Source organism: Opisthocomus hoazin, chromosome 4 (genome assembly GCF_030867145.1).
Source record: "Opisthocomus hoazin isolate bOpiHoa1 chromosome 4, bOpiHoa1.hap1, whole genome shotgun sequence".
Lineage (NCBI taxonomy): Eukaryota > Metazoa > Chordata > Aves > Opisthocomiformes > Opisthocomidae > Opisthocomus > Opisthocomus hoazin.
Window position 1 is genome coordinate 87,984,295 of NC_134417.1, and position 20,965 is coordinate 88,005,259.

A 20,965-nucleotide genomic window follows, 5' to 3' on the forward strand; every position below is an offset into this window, starting at 1 on the left:
GCTTAGGATAATTTTGGAGGAAGGAGAATGAGAACAGGAACTTCCAGTCTTTCTCCAGCATCTACCCTTTAGGAAAACAGCCTCATTTTGAAGGGATACATCACATCCGAACACCGGAGGATAATATTAAGAAGACTGTGCAGCTCTGACTGAGCTGAAGGAGCTGTTTGCTTTAAAGGGAAGCGTGATCTTTGATGGTGCATTTCTCCCTGCTTTAGGATAAACAGTCTTGGCAGAGTGAGAGGGAGATTTTCAATACTCCTGGCATGAAGCATGAAAACCTTTTGCAATTTATCGCAGCGGAGAAAAGAGGGACAAACCTAGAGACAGAGCTCTGGCTGATCACAGCTTTCCACGACAAGGTAACGTATCATTGCACGGACATTTTGGGAACGCAGAGAGATGGTTGCCTTGACGCAGCAGGATTTGGTGTCAAATATTCTCCCAGAAGCTCCCCTCTAGTCTAGGGTCTGTCCCTGGTGAGCCATGGCTCAATGGTAGCACAGAAATGCTCCTGCTCGCCTCCTTCATTGGCCCTTCCTTTAGCTTTCAAGGCTTTCCTACACATACGTAGGATTAATAAACGTGGGACTTAGGGGGAGAGAGAGAGACACAAAAGGCCACAGCTCACGTGTGGGGTGGTCACCATCTCTTAATGTGCGTAGATGAGCACGTGGGAGCCGGGGATCGCAGACTGTCTCAGTCCCAACTCTCCCCATGCAGATGGGCTCCGTGTTTGCCTTTGAAGCTTGGGGCATATCTCGAGCTTCATGGATCGCTTTAGTTGTCAAACATGACTAACACTTAAAATAAAACAAACACGCACGAATCCGGGGTTGAGCCAGCAGTGTTATCCCTCCGTTTAATCCAAGGTCTACTGAGTCAATCATTGCCACAACCAGCTGATACGATGCATCATCTTCGTGCATGGAAGGCTTTCCCCTTGCTTAGGTTGGATGAATTGCTCTGTTTTGAGATGATTTTGTCCCTTCCTTACCTCCCTGCCCTTCCCTGGCACATTAGTAGACTCCTTTTGGACATCCAGATACTTTCTGTGCTGTCAAGGGCTGAGGACTCAAGAACGCTTCTGCGTTTTATTTCTTCTTTTTCACTTTCACTAGTGATTTTTTCCCCCCTGTTAAATCAGATTTCAAATTTCTTAAGCACTCATTAAAACCATTTCCTAAACTGATGAGCTGGCACATCTGTCACGTAGCAGGGTCTGCGATTAAGAACCTACGGTGTCCTGTTTCACAGGGCTCTCTGACGGATTACCTGAAGGGCAATATCATCAGCTGGAACGAGCTCTGCCATGTTGCAGAAACCATGGCCCGTGGCTTGTCCTACCTTCATGAAGATGTCCCATGGTGCAAAGGTGAAGGACACAAGCCTGCTATCGCACACAGGTACGGCCTCTTTCGTTGACACCATTCAAGTGCTGTGCTCAAATGTTTTCAACCTCTTTGAAGTAATGCTGTTCAATGGAGCAGGAGATTGTGCTTTTAGGAAGTAAATGCCTTTTAATCCAACAGTCCTATGCTAAGACAGTTTTTTTCACCCACATATGAAGTGGTGAAGGGCAAGTAAGCATCTTGTCTGTGAAACAGTCCGTATGATTGGTAGTGGTTTATGGCAAATGTCTGAAGGGTAGGTGCTTCCCTCTCCCGTCACCTCTTCTCTTGCCATGTAGTAGGAAGCGAAATCTGGTTGCTGCAGAACCGTTCTTTGAAAGGACTGTGCTTGATAAATCACATTATAATCCGCGTATTTCTATGGCTGTATCAAGATTTGGACCCTATTTTTCCCAGAGTGTTTTAGGCTGGTAACTCCTCTGCGTGTCTTCCCGCAGAGCTTTTGATCGTTAGGTAAGAAATGGAGAAACTATAGAAATGCAGAAAATGGCTGCTGTTTGTTTTTCAGTCTAGGTTTATAGTGCCTAAATCGTGCCAGGGTGCTTATGAGAGACTCCAGAGCAGGCACCACAGTGCCTCTGAGACCTCTTGGCACTCGCTTCATCCCACCCGGGTGGCAGCACCGTGGGGACAGCGGGGACAGCAGTGCGTTAAACCATCCTCATTGCACAGCACTTGTTTTAGCCCTTCTCCGCAGTCCCACGTCGCTTGCCATGGACTAAAGCATCTCTACTGAGCGGTTTGCTAGTGGCACGGCGGGAGGGGGGAGTTTTCCAGAAGGGATTTACGTGGGCTACACGCCGTAATCCGCAGCCGTGCTCCCCCACCACCCACCGCATTTCATCTTGGAGGGACTTAAACCCCATGTCCAGCTGCAGCGATTTGTACCCGATCTAGCGGGGCCGCCTTCGTGTACGGCAAGATAATCCCTGTTTTTGCCAGGGTGTCCCTGCCCCCAAAACTACCCCCCTTCCCCAAACCTGAAGGTTTCTGTGAGCTGGGGGCTGTTGAAAGAGCCTGCAGCTGCCTTTGTGCTGCTCCTGGAGCTGACCTCTGTGTCCCTGACATTTGTCCCTGTGGAATAAAGGCAGTGGTTTATACATGAAAATTCCTGAGGGTGGGGAATGGAGACAGGCTGTAGAAAGGCTCTAAAGCCACAGATCGTGCTCATTAGTGTCCCCATGCATTTAGCAAATGATAAAAGATGGAGAATGCACCATTTGTGTGAATTTAACACATACCTAGGAAGAGGGATTTCAGGACGCAAGGGATTTCCCTTGGATTACGCCACTCCTTTTAGATTTATTTTTGTTTTAAAAGAAAACACCGAAGAATATATTTCAAATCGGGGGGGGGGGGTGGTGAGGGGAGGTTGACTGTTTTTGAGTGGCTTCACCTGATGCATGTGAAGATGCTGGGGTTGCCAGGTGGGACCCCCGAGTCCCCGCTGGGCAGGGGTTCAGTCAGCTCCTTCCCAGCCCCAGGCCCTATGAGGAGGATTGAGGTTCTGGGATCCCTTGTTGGTGCGAAAGTGCCCCCGCGTGGAAGCTGAAAATAAAATCTCCAGTGACTGAATCGCATGAACGCACCCATCGTTCGTAGTCCTCTCGCTCTCTTATTCCCTAGTTTGAAGCATTACACGGAAAAATATATTTTCTTCTTTTCAGGCCACGCTCCTTTATCAGTGACCATTTTAGGATGGTCTAATGCACCCGGTGTTAGTGGGAATTCTGCTTGGCGTGGCTCAGATCGGGTCTTGCTCTCTGTCCTGGACACGTTGGCATTGCAGCTCACACTTGCCAGTTCAAGGCGGTTTGTGGAAGGAAGGAAAGCACGGGAAAATGGGGAAACGTATGGAAACAGGGGACAAAAAGGAAGTGCATAGGGAAATCCCTGCGTCACGTATCAAGATGTAGTAGTTTCCTATTGCATGCCCAAAAGGCAGTGTGGGCGAACAGCAGCAGCAAATGCCTATACCGTAATCCCGGTTTACATCTCGCTTCACTTTGGAAACGTATCATTCAGGCAGACTGTCCAATAATTTCTGCGTGGTCCTCGTTGAGCCACTGTTTGGCAAAAATGTCGTGCCTAATCTGTACCATCCTGGAGGGCGTAATCCCCTAATGCTGACCGAGCAAAGGAGTTTATCTGTATCATTAGGTGATGGCAGTTCTCTAAGCCTGTGGGGAAGCTGCTATAGCGTGGAAGCAGTCAGTCTCTAAGACAACAGGCATTAGGTAAAATGGTGGTTTTCAGTGTAACAGAGGGGTACAAACATTTTGCAGGCTCTGCAAAACTGTGTTGTGTCCCTGGAAACCCTGTGTTTCCCCTTGAGGTGGTGGAGACTGGTTTCTACTGGGGATAACTTGGCTGTGTGATGCTCTCCAACTTCACACCCACTTCTTCCCCCGTCCTAATCCTTGAGTGAGAGGCGCTGTATTTAGCTTAGAAAAATCCTTTCTTCTGATTTTTTAAGCTCAGAATCAGGGGCTGGGCGGTACAGAGTGATTTTTGCTCGTGGTGCTTTGAGCTGATGCTCTGGCATCTGAGGCCGCAGCAAGCAGCCCTTCTCTGTGGTCCAGCAGTTTCTCTCTTCCCGAAGAATTTTGACAGGTCTCTCTAGTGCGGAACAATTGTATTTGCCCTCATTAATTATTTTGTGCAGGCCTGCAATGTCCTGCAATCAGCAGGGTCACCGAGTGAATTGATGATAGGGAAATTATAATGCTGAGCATACAGGACAATTGCCATCTGCTGTCTAAGGTCTGTAATTTAATTAGATTGCCAAACATTCCTTTTCAGATGAAAATGTGGGATGCCCAGGGAACAGGGCTTGACGGGTTAGGCATCTCCGTGTGACCCTCCTCCACCCTCCCCTTGCCAGCCCCTGCAGATTTACCTGAGCTGCCCTGAAACGATCCGGCTGTGGCACAGGACTGACACAAATGTCCCCTTAAAGCCACCTTCAAGCACAGCCCCACCATCTCTACTGCAAACGCTTACACCTGCCCATCAGCTGCTCGGTCCCAGCTCAGCAGCTCCTCTCAGTGTGGGCTCACCCCCTCCCCTGCTTGCGTTCCAGCCCTCGCAGTTCTCCAGGGAAGACTGGTCCAGCAGTTACGACAGAAGTGTAATAGATGACTGTGGCGAAAGTCTGTTGAAGTGTGTAGTCCAGGTGAAGAGAGTCCCATCGGCATCTGCTAATTTCCAGGAAGATCTCATTTTGTAGATAGGAGCAAACATCCTTACTAGGATAAAAAGTAAATTCACCTCCTTAACCTGTCTTGCATTTGTTGTGGGGGATGAGAAATGTAAGAAGTGTCCAGAGGTGGGGGTCCGCAGCTGGTGCTCAGAGCAAGAAACGGTGCCTGCTACTGCCTGCTGTAATCAGAACACCCCCTTTGTACCACTCCTTGCTTTTATTTTGGGGTTCCTTCACTGTATAGTTCGGCTGACTCTGTGCCAGGCAGCACAGGGCTGTGTTTTCAGGACAGGGGCAGCGGGGAGCAGCCGAATCTGCCGGCACTGGCTGTGCTGGGCAGCCGGGGAGGGAGGGAAAGAGCTGATTTACTGGGGGCTGCTGAGCCTGTGGACTTGCAACGTGGCGTGCTGCAGTGTGATTTAGACGCGTGCTGTAATAAACCCTTCCCAAACTTGCTGCTTGCCTTGTCCGTAGGGACTTCAAGAGTAAAAATGTCTTGCTGAAGAACGACTTGACGGCAGTGCTAGCCGATTTCGGACTAGCTGTGCGGTTTGAACCTGGAAAACCTCCAGGGGACACTCATGGGCAGGTAATCATTATCTTTAACAATAACATTTTGAAATGTTGGGCTTGCCATAACTCCTCAGGAGTGGGGGGTAGTTTGCATAGATGCATTTACTTCTCTTTGAGATAGGTGTTTTTCGTACAAGCTTGTGCTCAGGCATAAATTCCCGGAGCTGCTTTGATCTGGGTGAGCGGGGAGAGCGCTCGGACCCTCCCAGCTGCTGTGCTGGTGGGGTTCCCCCGGCCTCGGGGGCAGGCGGCTTCTTCCTTCAGACACGGGACTTGCTGACTCTTTATCGTCTCAGTATTAAATATTAATACTTCTAATATTATTCATTATTTTTAAGAATTCAGCTAGGATGGCCACTTGGGTGGCCTTTAGCAGTGACAGCTCTTGCAAGCTGGCTGTGCGCTGCGTAAACAATTTACTGCTTCTTTATCGGGTTCTTGATTTTCTGCCCTTTTGTTGTGGTGAGCGGCCCCTCATTCTGCTTTCGTGTCAGGGCACAGCCAGGTCAGCATCCCCTCTGTATGATTCCAGGGTTTTTGAATGCCCATCTCCAATGCAGGCACTGTTTTACCTTTATCCCAGGAGTGAATACTTTTCTGGGTTAGCCCCCCCCAGCTTTCCTCATTTTGCTCTCTTTTTTTGGACTTTTCCAGTATTTTCCATGCCTTTTCACAGCTGGGCATCCCCCTGTCCCCACTGCCTCAGGTAACAGCAAGAACAGGTGAAAATTTCCTAAAGGAAAATATTAACAGCATTTAAATGCCCATGTTAAAAAGGTGCTTTTTCCTTTGCTCTCCTCTCCGCTCTCCTACATTATGGGCTATAATTCTGCCAGGTGTATAACCACAGCTATATGACGACTTCAGTATGGCTCTACCCGGACTAAGCACAAGACAGGCACCGTAAGAAGGACTGAATCCCCTCAAGGCGAGAGGCGATCCTTTCCAAACCAGATCATGGCAAGCGAGGGCAGGGCAGACTTTGCAGGGTTCATCCTTTACTACTCCTGTGGATGCCGGAGACTTGTTTTATCCAGGACTGTCAAACCAACACCGTTACCCACCATTTTGGGATATATCAATTTTACTCTTCTCTTTTTTTTATATAAATTTAATTTGTTTTTAGTGAAAGGGGATTTTTTTTTGGTGAAGGTACGACTATGATAACCGAGGCCGACTTGACCCCAGGGTGTTCTGTGTGTCTCCAAAGACAGCATTTTCTCGTGCAGCGTGCGCTGCTGGCGCAAGATGCAGTGAGATGCACGGAAGGCAGGATTCCATCCGCATTCACCGTGCCGCGCTGCATTTAAATTAGACCTGTAGTGTACGCTGAATGAATATCACACACGTAGCCATGCGCTTTGGCTTTTTCCTTCAGGTGGCGTATCTAGACTGGAGTGATCTCAGTAAGAATGGGTGTCAGAAAAAACAGCCCCCTTTTGCCTGTTTTTCGAGTGAGGTGCAACTTCAGCAGAAGTAGCCTTAAGGCTAACAAAACCAGCTGCCACTCATCTCCAGCCAGCGGAGGCTGACGGGCCCAACCGGAATGTAACTTGAGTTGTGTTTTTTCTCTGTAGGTGGGAACGAGGAGGTATATGGCTCCCGAAGTGTTAGAGGGAGCAATCAACTTCCAACGAGACGCCTTCCTGAGAATAGACATGTATGCAATGGGACTGGTGTTGTGGGAGCTAGTCTCCAGGTGTAGAGCAGTTGATGGTAAGAATAAAGAACTTCTCTTCCCCTGGGGAGGGCTCTGTTTAAGCGTGGTTTAGTGGTCTAGAGAATGTGCCTGGTTTTGGTTAAAAAAAAAAAAAAAAGGCGTATTTTTATTAAGCAGCTAACCTGTTTTTCACTTGCTTCCTTTTTAACATAAGCTGTCATTCTCTGTGGATTATAACCTTTGTAGTGTTGAAGTCTCAAAGTGCTTTTAACTGCACCAGTTACATTGCAAATTGGCTGAGAACATGGAGGGAGGAGGAGTAGGTGATTCCTCCATCAGTGATGCGTGTCCTCTAGCCCTGAGCCCGCATTGCTGCTCTCCGCGGCATCTGCGTTGCTGCCTGTGACCAGGGCATGCTTTGAGCTCTGGAGAAGAGCCACGTTCAGCTCGGACTTGGCTGTCACACCTCAATTCTGCAGGGTAGTGTGGTAGCCTGAATGGAGAGCTCAGAGGTGAAGCACCTCAGTGAAATAGCAGGAACACGGGGCTGGAAGGATCTTCCTGGATCAGCAAGCCCATTTCCCTGCTGTCGTTAGTTGTTAGGTATATAATGTTTGACTTTTGCTGATCAAGCCCTCTCTCAGCATTGGGCTGAGTTTGTTGTTCCATCTACAACTTTGGAGGATCTCACTTTCTCCTGAATGATCCAAAAGAATGAACTTTCATGATGTCCTGTTTCTCAGGTTTTTTTTATACTGCAGTGATGCTGCAAATGGGGCCAGTGGGGGTCTTTTCTGTCCAAAATAGCACTTCTGCTTTTTGGTGACATCCTTGCCATTTGCAGCACCTTGCCCCTGGTCAGGGAAGCAATCTTATCCTTGTAGTAGCTCCAAGGCTGTTTGCTCCAACTTCTTTCCTCTTGTGTAAATATGGGTGCTCTGGACTGACTATCAAGTTCATAAATTAATAGTACCTCACCGGGACCTCAAACAGTTTTCTTACTATTGCAGTAGCACTGAGGAGCTTGATTATAATTAGGATGCCTGCATAGGTGTGTGGTAAGAGAAGGTGGTTTCTTCAAGAAGTTACTAGCTAACCAGATAAAATGCTGGAGGAGCAGGGAGGTAGCACAGTGGGGTGAAACAGTGGCTGTGCAGGTCTTAGATGCAGGAATAACGCTTCTCTGTTCAGGCCTCCCCCCCATATCCACTTGGATTTTTGCCTGTCATGTTTGTGATCTCCTTCCAACTCTTCTCAGGCAGCAGCTGGCCAAGATACTCCAGATGCTGTACACAGCACTGTTAAATTGGAGGAAAGGCTTTGTTTAGGATGAGCAGCGTTATGCTGAACCTCATCTGTACTTTTAGCTCAGAAGTGGTGTCTACATTGCATCACCTTATTTAACCGATCTGCTCCATCTTTGTGGTCAAAATCATGTCTGCTGGCTTCAGTGACCAGTAGCCCTAGTCCTTATGTGTGGAGATGAAAGGCAATGAATGTAACTTCAGAAACAGAGCTTTGACTCAATTCCAGTTAGGGGATAGTTGGTGAGCGTGATCTGGCTTGGAGATCACCAGTGCAGCTCTTCATAGCTTTGATTCCTCTTGGAGGAAGTGGAAGGGAAGGTTGTGAGCGTTATTGTGCCATCCGTTGCAAGGAGTGCTTCAGTTTGGTTTAGTGACTGGTATTCTGTCAACCAGAATAATGATAAGCTGGTTCAGCGATTTTTATATTTTTTTTCAGAGTACCTAAACATCCTGTTCTTGGTGTCACAGTTCATGACCAGCTGAAGTGGTCAGCTCTTTTATTTTAGTCTGGAAAGGCCCTCTTGGAATATCTCCACTCTTGAAAGAGATCACTCTTTGCTACCAAGAATCCCTAAGTGGTGCTGCGGGGCACACCGAGGCAGCCCATCAGTTAAGCCGGGCTGCCGTTGCGGAGGGAGCACCTACACATAGCCGCTGGGCAAATGATGTTTCAATAAGCAGAAGTTACTGCTGCTGTCCGGCGTCTGCACTGATACTCGTAGCAGTGGTCTCATTCCCACGGCGCAGGGCAGTTCACAGCCATAACTGCTGTAACTAAAGCGTTCAGAAATCATTTTGCACTTAGGAGCCGGTACCTGAGACAAGAGCACCTGGCTCCGCACGTCAGGGCTGACTCAAACCTATGAATAAGCCAGATCACACAGCAAGAAATTAGAAGTGTCGTATATGCTTGACCTTGCCTAGTCAGTGCCTAAAATGAAATTATGCTCATGCTGAAACCTTTCTCTAGGTTACTGTATGTTGAATTGCTATGCTAAAATGTGAGGAGAATGGGCTGATTTGCTCCTTCTGTTAAAATAAATCACGGACTACCTGGCAAGCCTCCTCGAGGAGAGTGGTGGGATCGGGCGGCCTGGTTGAGGTTTCGGATTCATAACTCGGCGAGGTGGAAAATGTATGGCCAGACAAGCAGCGGGGTCAGCAAAGTCCATTTTGCAGGAGGAATGTAAATCACATTGGTCTGCAACGACATGTAAACTTCAGTCTCTGCTGTGGTGGGTTGAGGCTGCCCTGGAGCCACAGCTTGCTCATGCAAGGGGAGGATGTGGCTGTGTGGAGGACGCTTCTGTACTAACCCGGTTCTCCATGTGCACCTCAGGTCCAGTGGATGAATACATGCTGCCTTTCGAAGAAGAAATAGGTCAGCACCCATCCCTTGAGGACCTGCAAGAAGTGGTGGTTCACAAGAAGATGCGCCCCGTGTTCAAGGATCACTGGCTGAAACACCCGGTACGTCCCTCCTGGTTAACGGTGGAAAAAGTTTTCCCGTGTGACGGGAACCAGGGATGCAGTTATGGATCACTCGTTAGGTTCACAGGGAAGCTAAACAGTGCACGGACCTGGCCCCTGGCCCTTAGAGAGGGTCGGCGCCCAGGAGTGAGGCGTTGCTTCACGCTCCCCTTTCCGCTTTGCCCCTTGTATTTAGAGAATAAACCAGCTGATTGAAGTAAGCCAGTGCTGAATGTGGAGCGTGTGGTCGTTTAGTAGGACTCATTTAATATGGTGAAAGAAGGGAAAATAAAGTCCCTTTCATTACGAAAAAGAAAATGATCTACACCATCAGAGATGCGTTCCTCATAAGCTAGATAGCATGCAAGACTTGAACAATTTTTTGAGGAAAAATTAATTAGACACGAAGGCAAGCAGACAATGAAGCAAAATGCAGCGTGGGTTTCCCAGAGGTAGATCATTTCAGGCTCACATTTTTCATAAAAGAGGTGATATTTTTCTTCCGACTGGAAAACTGAGCAGATGGTGAAATCTCGCAGGGCTTCAGGAAGAAGCTAAATGCCTCTAGTCTGACCAAACTGCCACGGTTTTTGCTAGACTCAGGTGTACTCACTCATTGCCTAGAAGTCAAGGAGAGCTGCGGGCTGTAGATAAAGACGAGTGTTCCAGTTCAAATGAGGGTTCAAGTAAGAGCTGTGTTCTTCCAGCGGTGTTGAATTTGGTGATTTTCAGGATATCTGCAGAAGTGATTGCAAACAAAGCAATGGTTTCGCAGTGACTGATACAGTGCTGCCAGCTCTTGTGGTTTTATCGCGGGAATTGTAATACCTGATGTCTTGTCTTTTAAAGCTCTAACTGCTGGATCTCAGGATGCATTTTGATATTAAAAAAAGTACTTTTGAGGCTATGAAATAAAGCTGGATGTGACCAAGCCCTGTAGCCTTAGAAAGCAGAGGCTTAAAAAAACCTGAAAACACATATTTAAAGTAATTTTTAAAGCTAATCTCATGATAATTTGCATACTGTGGAGTCTTAGTTTTTCTTCACAGCATTAAGCTGTGTTAAGCGGACCTCCCCGTCCTCTGCAAAGACAGTCCCCAGAGGAGACGTTGTTGCTGAAGGTGCTTTCTCCCTGTTGTTGTCCGCAGGGCTTGGCGCAGCTCTGCGTGACCATCGAAGAGTGCTGGGACCACGACGCGGAGGCTCGGCTCTCGGCGGGCTGTGTCGAGGAGCGCATTGCGCAGATCCGCAAATCCGTAAACGGCACTACCTCGGACTGCCTCGTCTCCATCGTGACGTCCGTCACCAACGTGGACTTGCCGCCCAAAGAGTCTAGTATCTAAGTCCTGGTTCGCTTTTGTCTTTCCAGACTCAGTGGATTTAAAAAAAGAAAAAAGAAAAAAGTTTAAAAAAAAAACACCACACAGAAAAAAAACAAAAACACAAAAATCCAACAAACACATGAATGCAGCTGCTATTTTATCTTGACTTTTTATTATTATTGTTATTATTATTATTATTATTTTTTTGGATTGGATCAATTTTACCAGCACATTGCTCTACTGTATTAAAAAATGGACATTTCAGCAAGCATTCAGGTGCCGACTAATGAATGCAGAAAAGGTGCAGGTACCTCAGAACCTCAACAAACTCACTTCAGTTGTTTTTATTCTATTCAGTTTTCTGGGTTTCTCTTTATCGGTCTGTCTTCTGAGCGGAGCATCTGTGACGTAAAGGAAAACCACCTACCATCTTAGAAAACGCAATGCTGCAAACTGTGGAGGAAACTTAAGACTGTTATATAAAGAATACACCTTCCTCAAAAGGATTTTTTTCCCCATTTTCTTTTGGTTTTGGGTTCAGTTCCTTTTTTTTTTTTTTTGGAAGTGAGCTTCAAAAAAAACAGCAGATGTGTCTTTTACGGATCTAACGGGTGTCATTGTAACATGGAAAAAAAAGTAACTGGGCAGAGAATGTTAATTCTTGATGGTAGAATTGAAGGGGGGAGCATAGAATAGGGGTGGGGAGAGTGACGTTGGACTTGGCAGCATTTGGGGAAACATCATTTGCTATGGAGCTACTTCTCAGGTAACCATTAGAGGAGGGGAAGGATATTTCCAGGCAGAGTATTAACGGCTGCAGCGTATGGAGAAAGCTGAGTTAAAGAGCCAGTGGTTGTACACGAGGTGCTAGTTCTTTCTTCCTCCAGTATCTCGGGCTTGGGTGGTAAAAGAACAAAGCAGAACTATAATTACCTTTTATTTTTCAACTGGAGATGGTAATGGGAAGGATGCTTTGAAGCAGTGTAATCAGAAGAGGTGGGAAACGTGTTTTCAGAAGCACTTTGGTAAAATACTGGAAGATGGTAACACTTTTTCATCGTGCTTTAGGTGCGAGTCAGTTCAGAAATTCGGCCTTGGAGCTGATTATCTGTCAGCCCAAGCTACTGGTGCAGCTGTGGAAAGAGGAAGAGTCTGAAAACTGGCTCTATAATTATTTTCTCCTTATTATTTTGGGGCTGGGTGGAAATACCTGAACCTGTGGCAGATGGCTCCTGTAGCATCCGAGAAGCCCGCGGACTGCCCAGATGCAGGACGCCGCGGCAGCAGCAGTGATTAGCGCAGCGTCTCTCCGACTGGTTTCTTTGCCGCTGCTTTCTCCTTACTCTGCGAAGAAACTCTTTTGTCTTAAAGTGGTGCATATTCTAAAATACCGTTACTCTTACGATGCCATAAACTCGCTCTAGTCAGTGAATGTTCCTAATGCTGCTGATTCAACATTGAAATATTTTTTTAATTTGCAAAACATGCAATGTTTAAAAAAGAAAAAACTAAAAAAAAAAACCACAAAACACACACACACACGTTACGTGGCTTCCGAGGTTTAAACTGAAAAAAAAATTTAAAAACTTCATGACCACAGACCACCTCAAACCAGAAATACCTCAGAATTTTCTACTTGTATGAGTTTTATTATATATTTTGTTAGTTGTGTTGTCTTGTAGTAAGTATATTTTAATGTAAGTTGGCTTTTATGACAAGGGAGTTTTAAAAAAAGAAAAAAAAAGAAAAAAAGTTCCAAAATCTTTTAGGAAGTGCTACCATTTTTTTTTTGTTTTATAAAGCACCATTGTAAATAACTGTATACAGTTGTAGAATAACTGCCTATCTAAGGTACCTGGGCATTATTCACTCTTATTTGTGAAGGCTGTTTTCCATTCTGTGTTGTTTTTTTGGTCTGTTTTAGTGAAAGGACAGTACATCTTTTTTTTTCTTTTTTTTTTTTTTTTGTTTTTATTATTATTTTTATTTTTTTTACTTTGAATATAACATGAATTCTGTGTCTTGCTAGACTGACAGTTATGCCCATTGGATGGCCAGAACTTCTAAATTTGTGTCTGTGTTAAGCCAAAACGCAGTCCTGAGCTAATCACCCTGTACCAACAGTGTAAAAAATCTGATAGATCTGCACGAATTGGACTCCTTGCCACTGCCAAATTGTCAGCGTGCACCCTTGCACAGATATAATTTATCAAGGAAACAAAATCGCTAATTGGAGAAAATAGAAAGAAAATTGAAATATATTTCTTGAAAAATATAGCTTTAAACCTAGAGGTCACAAATGAGGACACGGTCCTTTATCTTGAGGAGACATTAAGATAATTGCCTTAATTTGTCTATCTGAATAAAGTCTCAACCTATTCTTTCCAGTTACTGAATGTATATTGCGTATAGGTGTGTACACACATGTAACTGTATTGCCGTGCGTAGGTTTGGAAGTTTCTGTTTCTTACCGTGCTTCTGTTGAGAACACCTTGACAAACCCAGACCGAACGATACCATGGTGACCCAGCCGATGTCCCCGGTGGCGGTTGGCATCGCTGGGCCTGATGCTGCAACGCACCTGTGCTTAGCATTAAGCGTGTAGGTAGCTCTTCTGGTGTCACGGCGTTTGGCACGCAATGTTCAGCGTAGTCGGAAAGGTTTGCAGGATCATTATTTTTCATGTTTAATACATTTCTGCACTGAGATTTATATAAAAATGTGACTATGTTTTAGAAGTGAAGTGATGTAAGGGTTGGGGTGGAGCGTAGAGCAGTTAGGATTGAGTGAATACTTGTTTCAAGGTGGGCTTGCTCCCATTTCCCCGGGAATGGGAGCCAGTTCGTATTGCTGCAGAAAGAAAAAAGCTGTACTGTCTTTTAACTGTTAATATCTGTTTGCTGTTCTGGATTTTTTCCTTCAGCATTATGTATTATGGCTAAAACAGGCTTATTACAGCAGTTGCTTTTTTATCCTGATTTCTTTAAGAAGCTTTAAAGTATTTATTGAAAGTGCCATATGATTTTAATAGCCTATTAGACAGTCTCTGAAATCTTCTCTTTTGAGAACGCGTAAACAGAAATTCTCACGTGTAGCTTATCTTACTGCGGGGAACTGCACGACCGTACAAACTTTGACCAAATGTTGATTGTAAAGTATTACATCTTCCCTGGTGTAATGGTTCCTTATAGATCATTTTGTCAACAGGATTCAGAAACTGATTTTAAAAAGAATTTCTGAATTGCATGTGTGCTCAGTTACAGATTTTAAATGTGTGTAGGTATACGTGTCTTGCTGTCGCAGCAGAGAAGGAAATCCTGAACTTTTGCTTATTGACAAATTTGTACCAGTTTAGCTAAAGCTGTTCTTTTAAACTGGTATTTATTTATTTTATTAATGAAGACAAGCTCTGATTAACTTATTGGTCTTTCAGCACTTGAGCTGTCAAGCAGGTAGTTTTCCTCACCGCTAATCTAGCATTTGAACTCTCATTGACAACACGATTTCGGTTCTGTTCAGTACTGCAGAGGCTTTTTCCAAGTCAGCGGTCGGGCACATCCATAGGTGTAGCTGTAAGGAGCAATTGTGGCTCTTATTCCTCTTAACACTCCTTGAATGCGATGGGTGCAACACCTCTTCTGCTGCTTCCCAAGCTCTGAATTTCACTTCCCGTTCAGACTTAGAAGAAGCAGCTCTTCAAAAAATTTGCTGCAGGATTTTATTGTTGACGTTCCTCTCTCATATGGCCGTTCTTAGGTAAATGTTAACCTTGAATATCCTGGGTAAAAAGTCTCTTTGACTTTAGGAGTCAGGATTCCCCATCTCTCTGGTGTAACACCCTTTATCAATTTATTGCACTGGCTGGGCTGATTTCCTAGGTGGAGGAAGTCTGAGTTCACATTTGGAAACTAGAAGTACCACAGGAACTAAAATTGCCTTTTTTGAGGCGATAGAGCTGTGACTTGCTAATGAAATTGCATTATTAGTACAGCAAGGCTGGAAATTGTACGTGGCTCATGTTGAAATATATGTGCATGTTCTAAGAGATGGCTATGAACCAGTCTAACCATCAGTTCAGTAGCACCAGGCTTATTCATTGTGATGAAGGATTTTAGCTCGTCCTGATCATCAAGTTTTCTCTATTCAAGACAAAAGAAAACCACTTTTTATTCTGCCTCATTTCTTCAGCTGAAATTCTCTTACAGAAGGTACTATGCTAGATAAGGTTACACCTATGGAAATGCCGAGAGCTTTGTGTACGTTGGTTTCAAAGAGAAGGTCCACGAGTGCCCCCCAGTAACTCCGCTGCATTTTACTCTGGCCCCCTGACTCGCCGCTGTTCCCACTTGAAGGTGTTGGTTTCAGCAGAAGCAGCAGCAGCCTTGGGTCCACTCAGTGCAGCGTTGCTGGGGGGCATTTCCAGGTTGGTTGGGTCAGGCCTCGCCATTCGGAATCCCGATCCCCCGTAGTATCACAGCACAGAAACCGGAAAATGCACGTTTTATTCCTCTTGTGCTACTTTCTAGGCAGACTGTCAGAACTTGCCCTGTTCTTCAGGGGAAAGATCTGGTTGCACGTAGTATGGAAGAAGCTCGTATTGCAGAGGCAGGTGCTGGTTGCTAACGCTGTGACAGTGCTGTTGTTGCAGTCCTCTTCAAGCCACACTCCGCTCGAGAAGTTGCGAAGCAGGAAGTATCCCGCAAACTATTATCACTTTTACATACAGAATATTGTTTGGTAACATTGTAAATAAAATAGACTATATAATAGAGGAAGATAGGACATTTTGACTTTTTTACTTTTGGAAAAAGAAATATATATTTTAGTTACATATACAAACAAAAATTCTACATTGTGTGAGAATTCTTTTATACCACAAATTATTTTTGTAATGTCTAATATGTTTCTGCAGGGAAAAGGGAGAAAGGTCTGTGTACGCACAGCAAATAAATAAATAAATATATATAATGTTTAAATTACATGTGCACTGCATCAAAGTCTAGAGGATAGAACAAGGTTTAGCCTGAAACCAGTTTGAGGAGCAAGTTTGGATGTACTTGGACATGCTTTGAGGCTGGCACTGAGTATACGTTTAGGTTATCTTGCATGTCACATCCCTTCTGCTAAAGATGCTTATTGCTTTTCTATGACCATCTTCACTTTAACCAGGAAGAGTTTTTTCATGTATCCATGCAAGTATCCGTGTGTGAGCAGTGTGTCTTTTGGCACAGGCGTGATGCTGCAGTGAGTTGTGAAGTCAGGGTGTTAAGTATTTACCGAGACCAAATAGCCAGGCTGCTCTCGCTCGCTGCCGTATCCGTTGATAGCAGCTGCGCCTGCGGCATTGACAATATGATCTGTAAGGAGCTGTTGCCAGTACAGTCCTGATAAAACCAATTCCTAGAAGTTCCTTCTCTCTGAAGTGACTCAACTAATCAGGCTTCACCAGAACATGCAGATCTGTGTTCCCAATGTCAGATTTTACGGTTTTGGTCGGAGGCACTAAAGAAAAGGAGCGCTGTCATGTCCAAAATCCTACTGAGAAAAAGAGCATTCCAAATTTGTGTAACCAATACAAGGTATTCTGAAAGTATTAAAAAAAACTTAAAATGCATTCTTCTCACTTAATCTAACTTTACCCATTGGACCGAAAATTCACTCTGCTCTTTTTGGTTCCCTTAACCTTGACAGCACGGTGTCAGTGGGCTAAAAGTTACTGAAAAAAAGCTTTAAACCAAACAATGCATCGCGCTACCTTGAAGCTGGTTTTGCCAGTGTGCCTTTTGAAATTAGTGCTTAAACGGCTTCGAGCAGGCTCCTGCCATTGCCGCGTCCGGCACCTGGGTTCTTGGTGAAGTCCTGGCCCTGTGGAAGCCGAGGGGAGACTCGCCATCCAGCTCAGTGGGACCATGAGTGTGCGTGTGTTCCTGCCAGAGCGCTTTCTAAACACACCTGGTCGCTCGCTTCCCTGGGACTTCTTTATTAGAACTCTTCTTTTAGGGTGGCGCTGGGTTCCCTGACTGAAGTAGTAACCCATCAAGTAAGCAGTAATCCTTTTTGTCAGGACACTTCCACAGAAAAGAGATCATACTTGTGTTATATCCATCCAGCCGTTCTGAAATGTAATGCTATTCTGTTGTGCCTTTATTTTTCCATGTAAAAGCAACTGCTGTAAGCATTTTTTTCTTTTACTATTTTTTTCTGTCTGAAAAAAAAAACACTTTTCATTGCCCAGCTGTTATTTCTGGATGCAGTTTGTGATCCAGGTATTACAAGAACCAATTACCTCAAACCTCATGTTAAACAGTGTTGCTATCTGGATTCTCCTTGATACTACAATATTCTAACATACACAAACAGGAACCTTGTTATATATATGGGTGTTTATATATATGTATCATATACATATATACATGTATATATATGATATATATATGTAAATGGAAAGTGATCCCCAAGGACTGAAGGAAAAAAAGCAAAACTTTTTTTGTTTTCCAACATTGAAACCAAAAGGGCTTCTCCGAAGCTCTGTAATGGCATTGTGCTGGATATATATCAAGAAAGTGTTTTCTGAAAAGTGCTTCCTTTGTTAGCCTTTTATTTCAGTATTTTAATGGGGCAGATGATGTGATTAAAACACTGTTTCTGCATTTTTTGGCCCATTTTGAAGCAGAGGCCTCTTAATCTTTCCAGTTGTTAAGAAAACAAAAAAAACTCAGTGTACAGCATTCCAGTAAGGTTAGTATTGCAAAACTTTAGCATGTTCTGGGAAGACCTCATAGCTTCTGATTTTGTGAAAAGGAAGGTATTGGCCATACTTAATTCAACTTTTCCACTGTTTTGAGGAACTGAAGTTTAAACAGTAACCATCCTAGTCAATTAAAATCCTAATTCAGTAGTCACTGGCATCTCTGCATTGCCACCCCTATTAAAAACAAAAGACCCCAAAATAACTCCCATACCAACCCAAACCAAAAATCAAACCATGACAGAGGAGGAGGAGGAGGTTGGAACATTTCATACCTCCTGAAGGTGGACTTTGCACCAGAGCAACTTGATTGATAGCAAAAAATGTGTTGGCCCTTTCCTTTTTCCAACTACCTTCTCCCAAGAACCTTCTCATTAAAGCAGACGTTCAGCCACAGCGACTTTCCCTTAATGGTACTTTGCTGAAGAGAATTCTATTCAGGATACATGTTCTGGGGAAAACCAAAAAGTTAGACCATTCTTTTCATTAACATTTCACTGTACGGCTTCCCCTCCCAAATGTCTGTTTTTAAAAAATGTATCTATGTAGCTGATGCAACGTTACAGTCTGTATTTTACTTGGATGAAATAGTTGCTTTCCAACTCAAATAATAATGAATTTCCTAGTAGTAGTAATTCATTTAATTAATTAGTTACTGGTAATTAATGGCTATAATTAATACCCTATTTCCAAAGGAAGAAAAGGAGATGTTTCCCCATTATTTCCTTGACTGTTTAATGCTTCTGTGGCTATAGATGGTTTATGATTATCTTCGGTCCATCATTAACAAAAGTGCTAAAATCTCCCAGAAGGAGGCATTTTGCAATGCTGCTGGCCTTCCAGTGGAATAACTGTGATGCAAAAGTCGACCTCTTGGTGGATGAGAATTGAAGGATGTGGTTACTGCAAACTAAGTAACATTCTCGACCTCAATTCTATGCCATAAGTCCGCACAATGCCATTGTCAATCTGCTCAAACTATCTGCTTATGAATTCTGCATGATCCTCGCGATAGAGTTGAAAGCCTGATCTTTCACCTGTTGATACTTTCACATTCGTCCTTAAGTTTGACAAATTTTATACTGTAAAGTTGACTTAAGTACAGTTTGATGTCAATTCTTGTGGAAAGAGCTTTCTGCATGTAACATTAGACACATACAGTTAAACAACACAGCATAGTACAAAACTCACAAGAAAATGTTTTGGCACCAGCAGAAAGAAATCTCACCCTAACCATTTGTCATTTTAAACCATCTTATTGTAAGTTTTACCAGCTACTTCTAAATTTGTGCTTTATTTAAAGAAATAAAATAAAAATCCTAAGACTTGTCTAGCGTAGTGAAATATGTGTATATCAGTTTTAGGATAAATAGCTAAGTCTTATTACGCTGTGTTACTTAACTTGTATATATAGAGTATACATAAGAGTTTGCAGTAACCTGTTTCTCCAGGATTTCCAGTTTGAATGGATTTAAACTCAAACTATGAGATTAAGGAAATGATTTAGAAGATTGCAGAATAAACTGAGTGTAAATTACAGGAAGCTCTATCAGATGGTGAAATAATTTTTAAAGAGTCTTTTGGTCCTTGGCTCAAATTCAATAAGTACTGTTTGTATACCAAGATATGTGAAATGTAAATGTTGTAGGTTATATTTCACTCTTGTAGCTATAAAAATGTAGAACAGAGATAGCTTGTACTACTGAGTTAACAAAAGTTATACTAAAGTATCCTGTTAAAGAAAAAAGTATACAGAGAGTTAAGCTCGTTGCTGTAACCCCTTTTGGATTGAAGTGTGCTGATTTTTTATATATGTATGTTATATATATATATTCTGCAAAAGTGTATATATATATAAAATGTATATATAAAATGGCCTAATGAAGACATCCATTGTATTGCAGTTATGAAATGAAGACATTTTGGAAAGAACATTGTATCATAGTTCATGAATTTGCAGTGGATCTTTGTTCCTTTTTACTGTGGTATTTTAGAAATGAGTCTCAAGTTTGAAATTAGATCTGCCAAGTTGGAGTTTTGCTGCTTCAGCTTTGCACTGGGTGTCTGAATAAACCAGTATGAATGTAGTATTTGCCCTGTGTGAAGCAGCTACACCCCAACAGATAGGAGGAAATAAACTAGAAAGAACTATTTCAAGTTTATCTTTTTGTATATGAAAATAAACAGTAAATTACAAATAATTGCTTCTCTTGTTGGTGTGACGTTATAAATCATTGTTATTTTATTGTCTTTGGCACCTAGCGGGAGTATTTCCTTTTTTTACAGAAGATTGCTTTGGTGTTTTAATGGCATCTCTGCTATCCAAAATCCCTAACAAAGTCCCTGCAGAGGCATAGCTGAGGCCTCTACCACCTGTCATTTGCTAACTCCTCTAAAGGCGACAGGGAATTAGAATCATAGAATCATAGAATGGTAAGGGTTGGAAGGGACCTTAAAGATCATCTGGTTCCAACCCCCCTGCCATGAGCAGGGACATCTTCACCAGACCAGGTTGCTCAGAGCTCCATCCAACCTGGCTTTGAACGCTGACAGGGAGGGGGCTCGAATTGGTGCATCCTTTTAAGTGTGTTGCCTCGTGTGGCACTGTGGTAACACTGCTTATCATTCCCGGCAAAGAACTGTTTGCACAGAGCATTACGTGCATGTTAAGCTGTATCAATAAAGTCCAGCAACTGCCAGCGACAGGGGGTTTCAGCTAAATCCCAGGACCGTGCAGTGGAGTGTCTGCCCTTCGCTTCCACCAGCTCTAGCAGAGGAGCAGAGCAGAGCGCATAGAATAGTGATTACCTGAATGGTTCCAACTTGATTTACAAAAACTTGCCTGCTAATACCTCAGCAGTTGCTGGAAGTGACAGTTTTTCTGAGCGTACAGCTGCTGTTAGGGCCGTGAATGGCTTGAAGCAACACGTCCCTGTCATGGCGTGCCCACTGCAACTGCACGGCCAGGTCCTTGGCGAGGATGGCTGGGTATTTCCTCAGGCAAGGGAGGCCGTTACCAAACACGTAGCATGCACAACTGCTGCGAGGTCTGTTTCCAGCCAGGGAAATGGCCATGGCGTGAGGTACCTGCCATCAGGGCGAGCATCGCACCCGGGACCGAGACGCGGCTTCCATACGCCATGGGTCTTGAGGTTGTTTTTTTTCCCCCCTTCCTCAGCTTCAGGTGGGCACCGAACAAGATTCAGTGAGGCAGGGGGACTGGACCTGGGAAAAGATTAAAAAAAAAAGCTTGAGGTCCCCATAGCAACGG

General features: G+C 44.1%; 1 protein-coding gene across 1 annotated transcript in view; it reads left to right on the forward strand.

Annotated features, from left to right (window-relative positions):
* Positions 1–19,819, forward strand: part of ACVR2B (activin A receptor type 2B) — a 107,456-nt gene extending 87,637 nt beyond the window's left edge. The window contains exons 6-11 of the mRNA XM_075419828.1: positions 219–362; positions 1,258–1,406; positions 5,089–5,203; positions 6,765–6,903; positions 9,494–9,624; positions 10,773–19,819. Coding sequence (XP_075275943.1) covers positions 219–362; positions 1,258–1,406; positions 5,089–5,203; positions 6,765–6,903; positions 9,494–9,624; positions 10,773–10,967 — 873 coding nt within the window. The 3' untranslated portion in view covers positions 10,968–19,819. The remainder of the gene's footprint in view (positions 1–218; positions 363–1,257; positions 1,407–5,088; positions 5,204–6,764; positions 6,904–9,493; positions 9,625–10,772) is intronic.
* Positions 19,820–20,965: the final 1,146 nt, after the last annotated feature.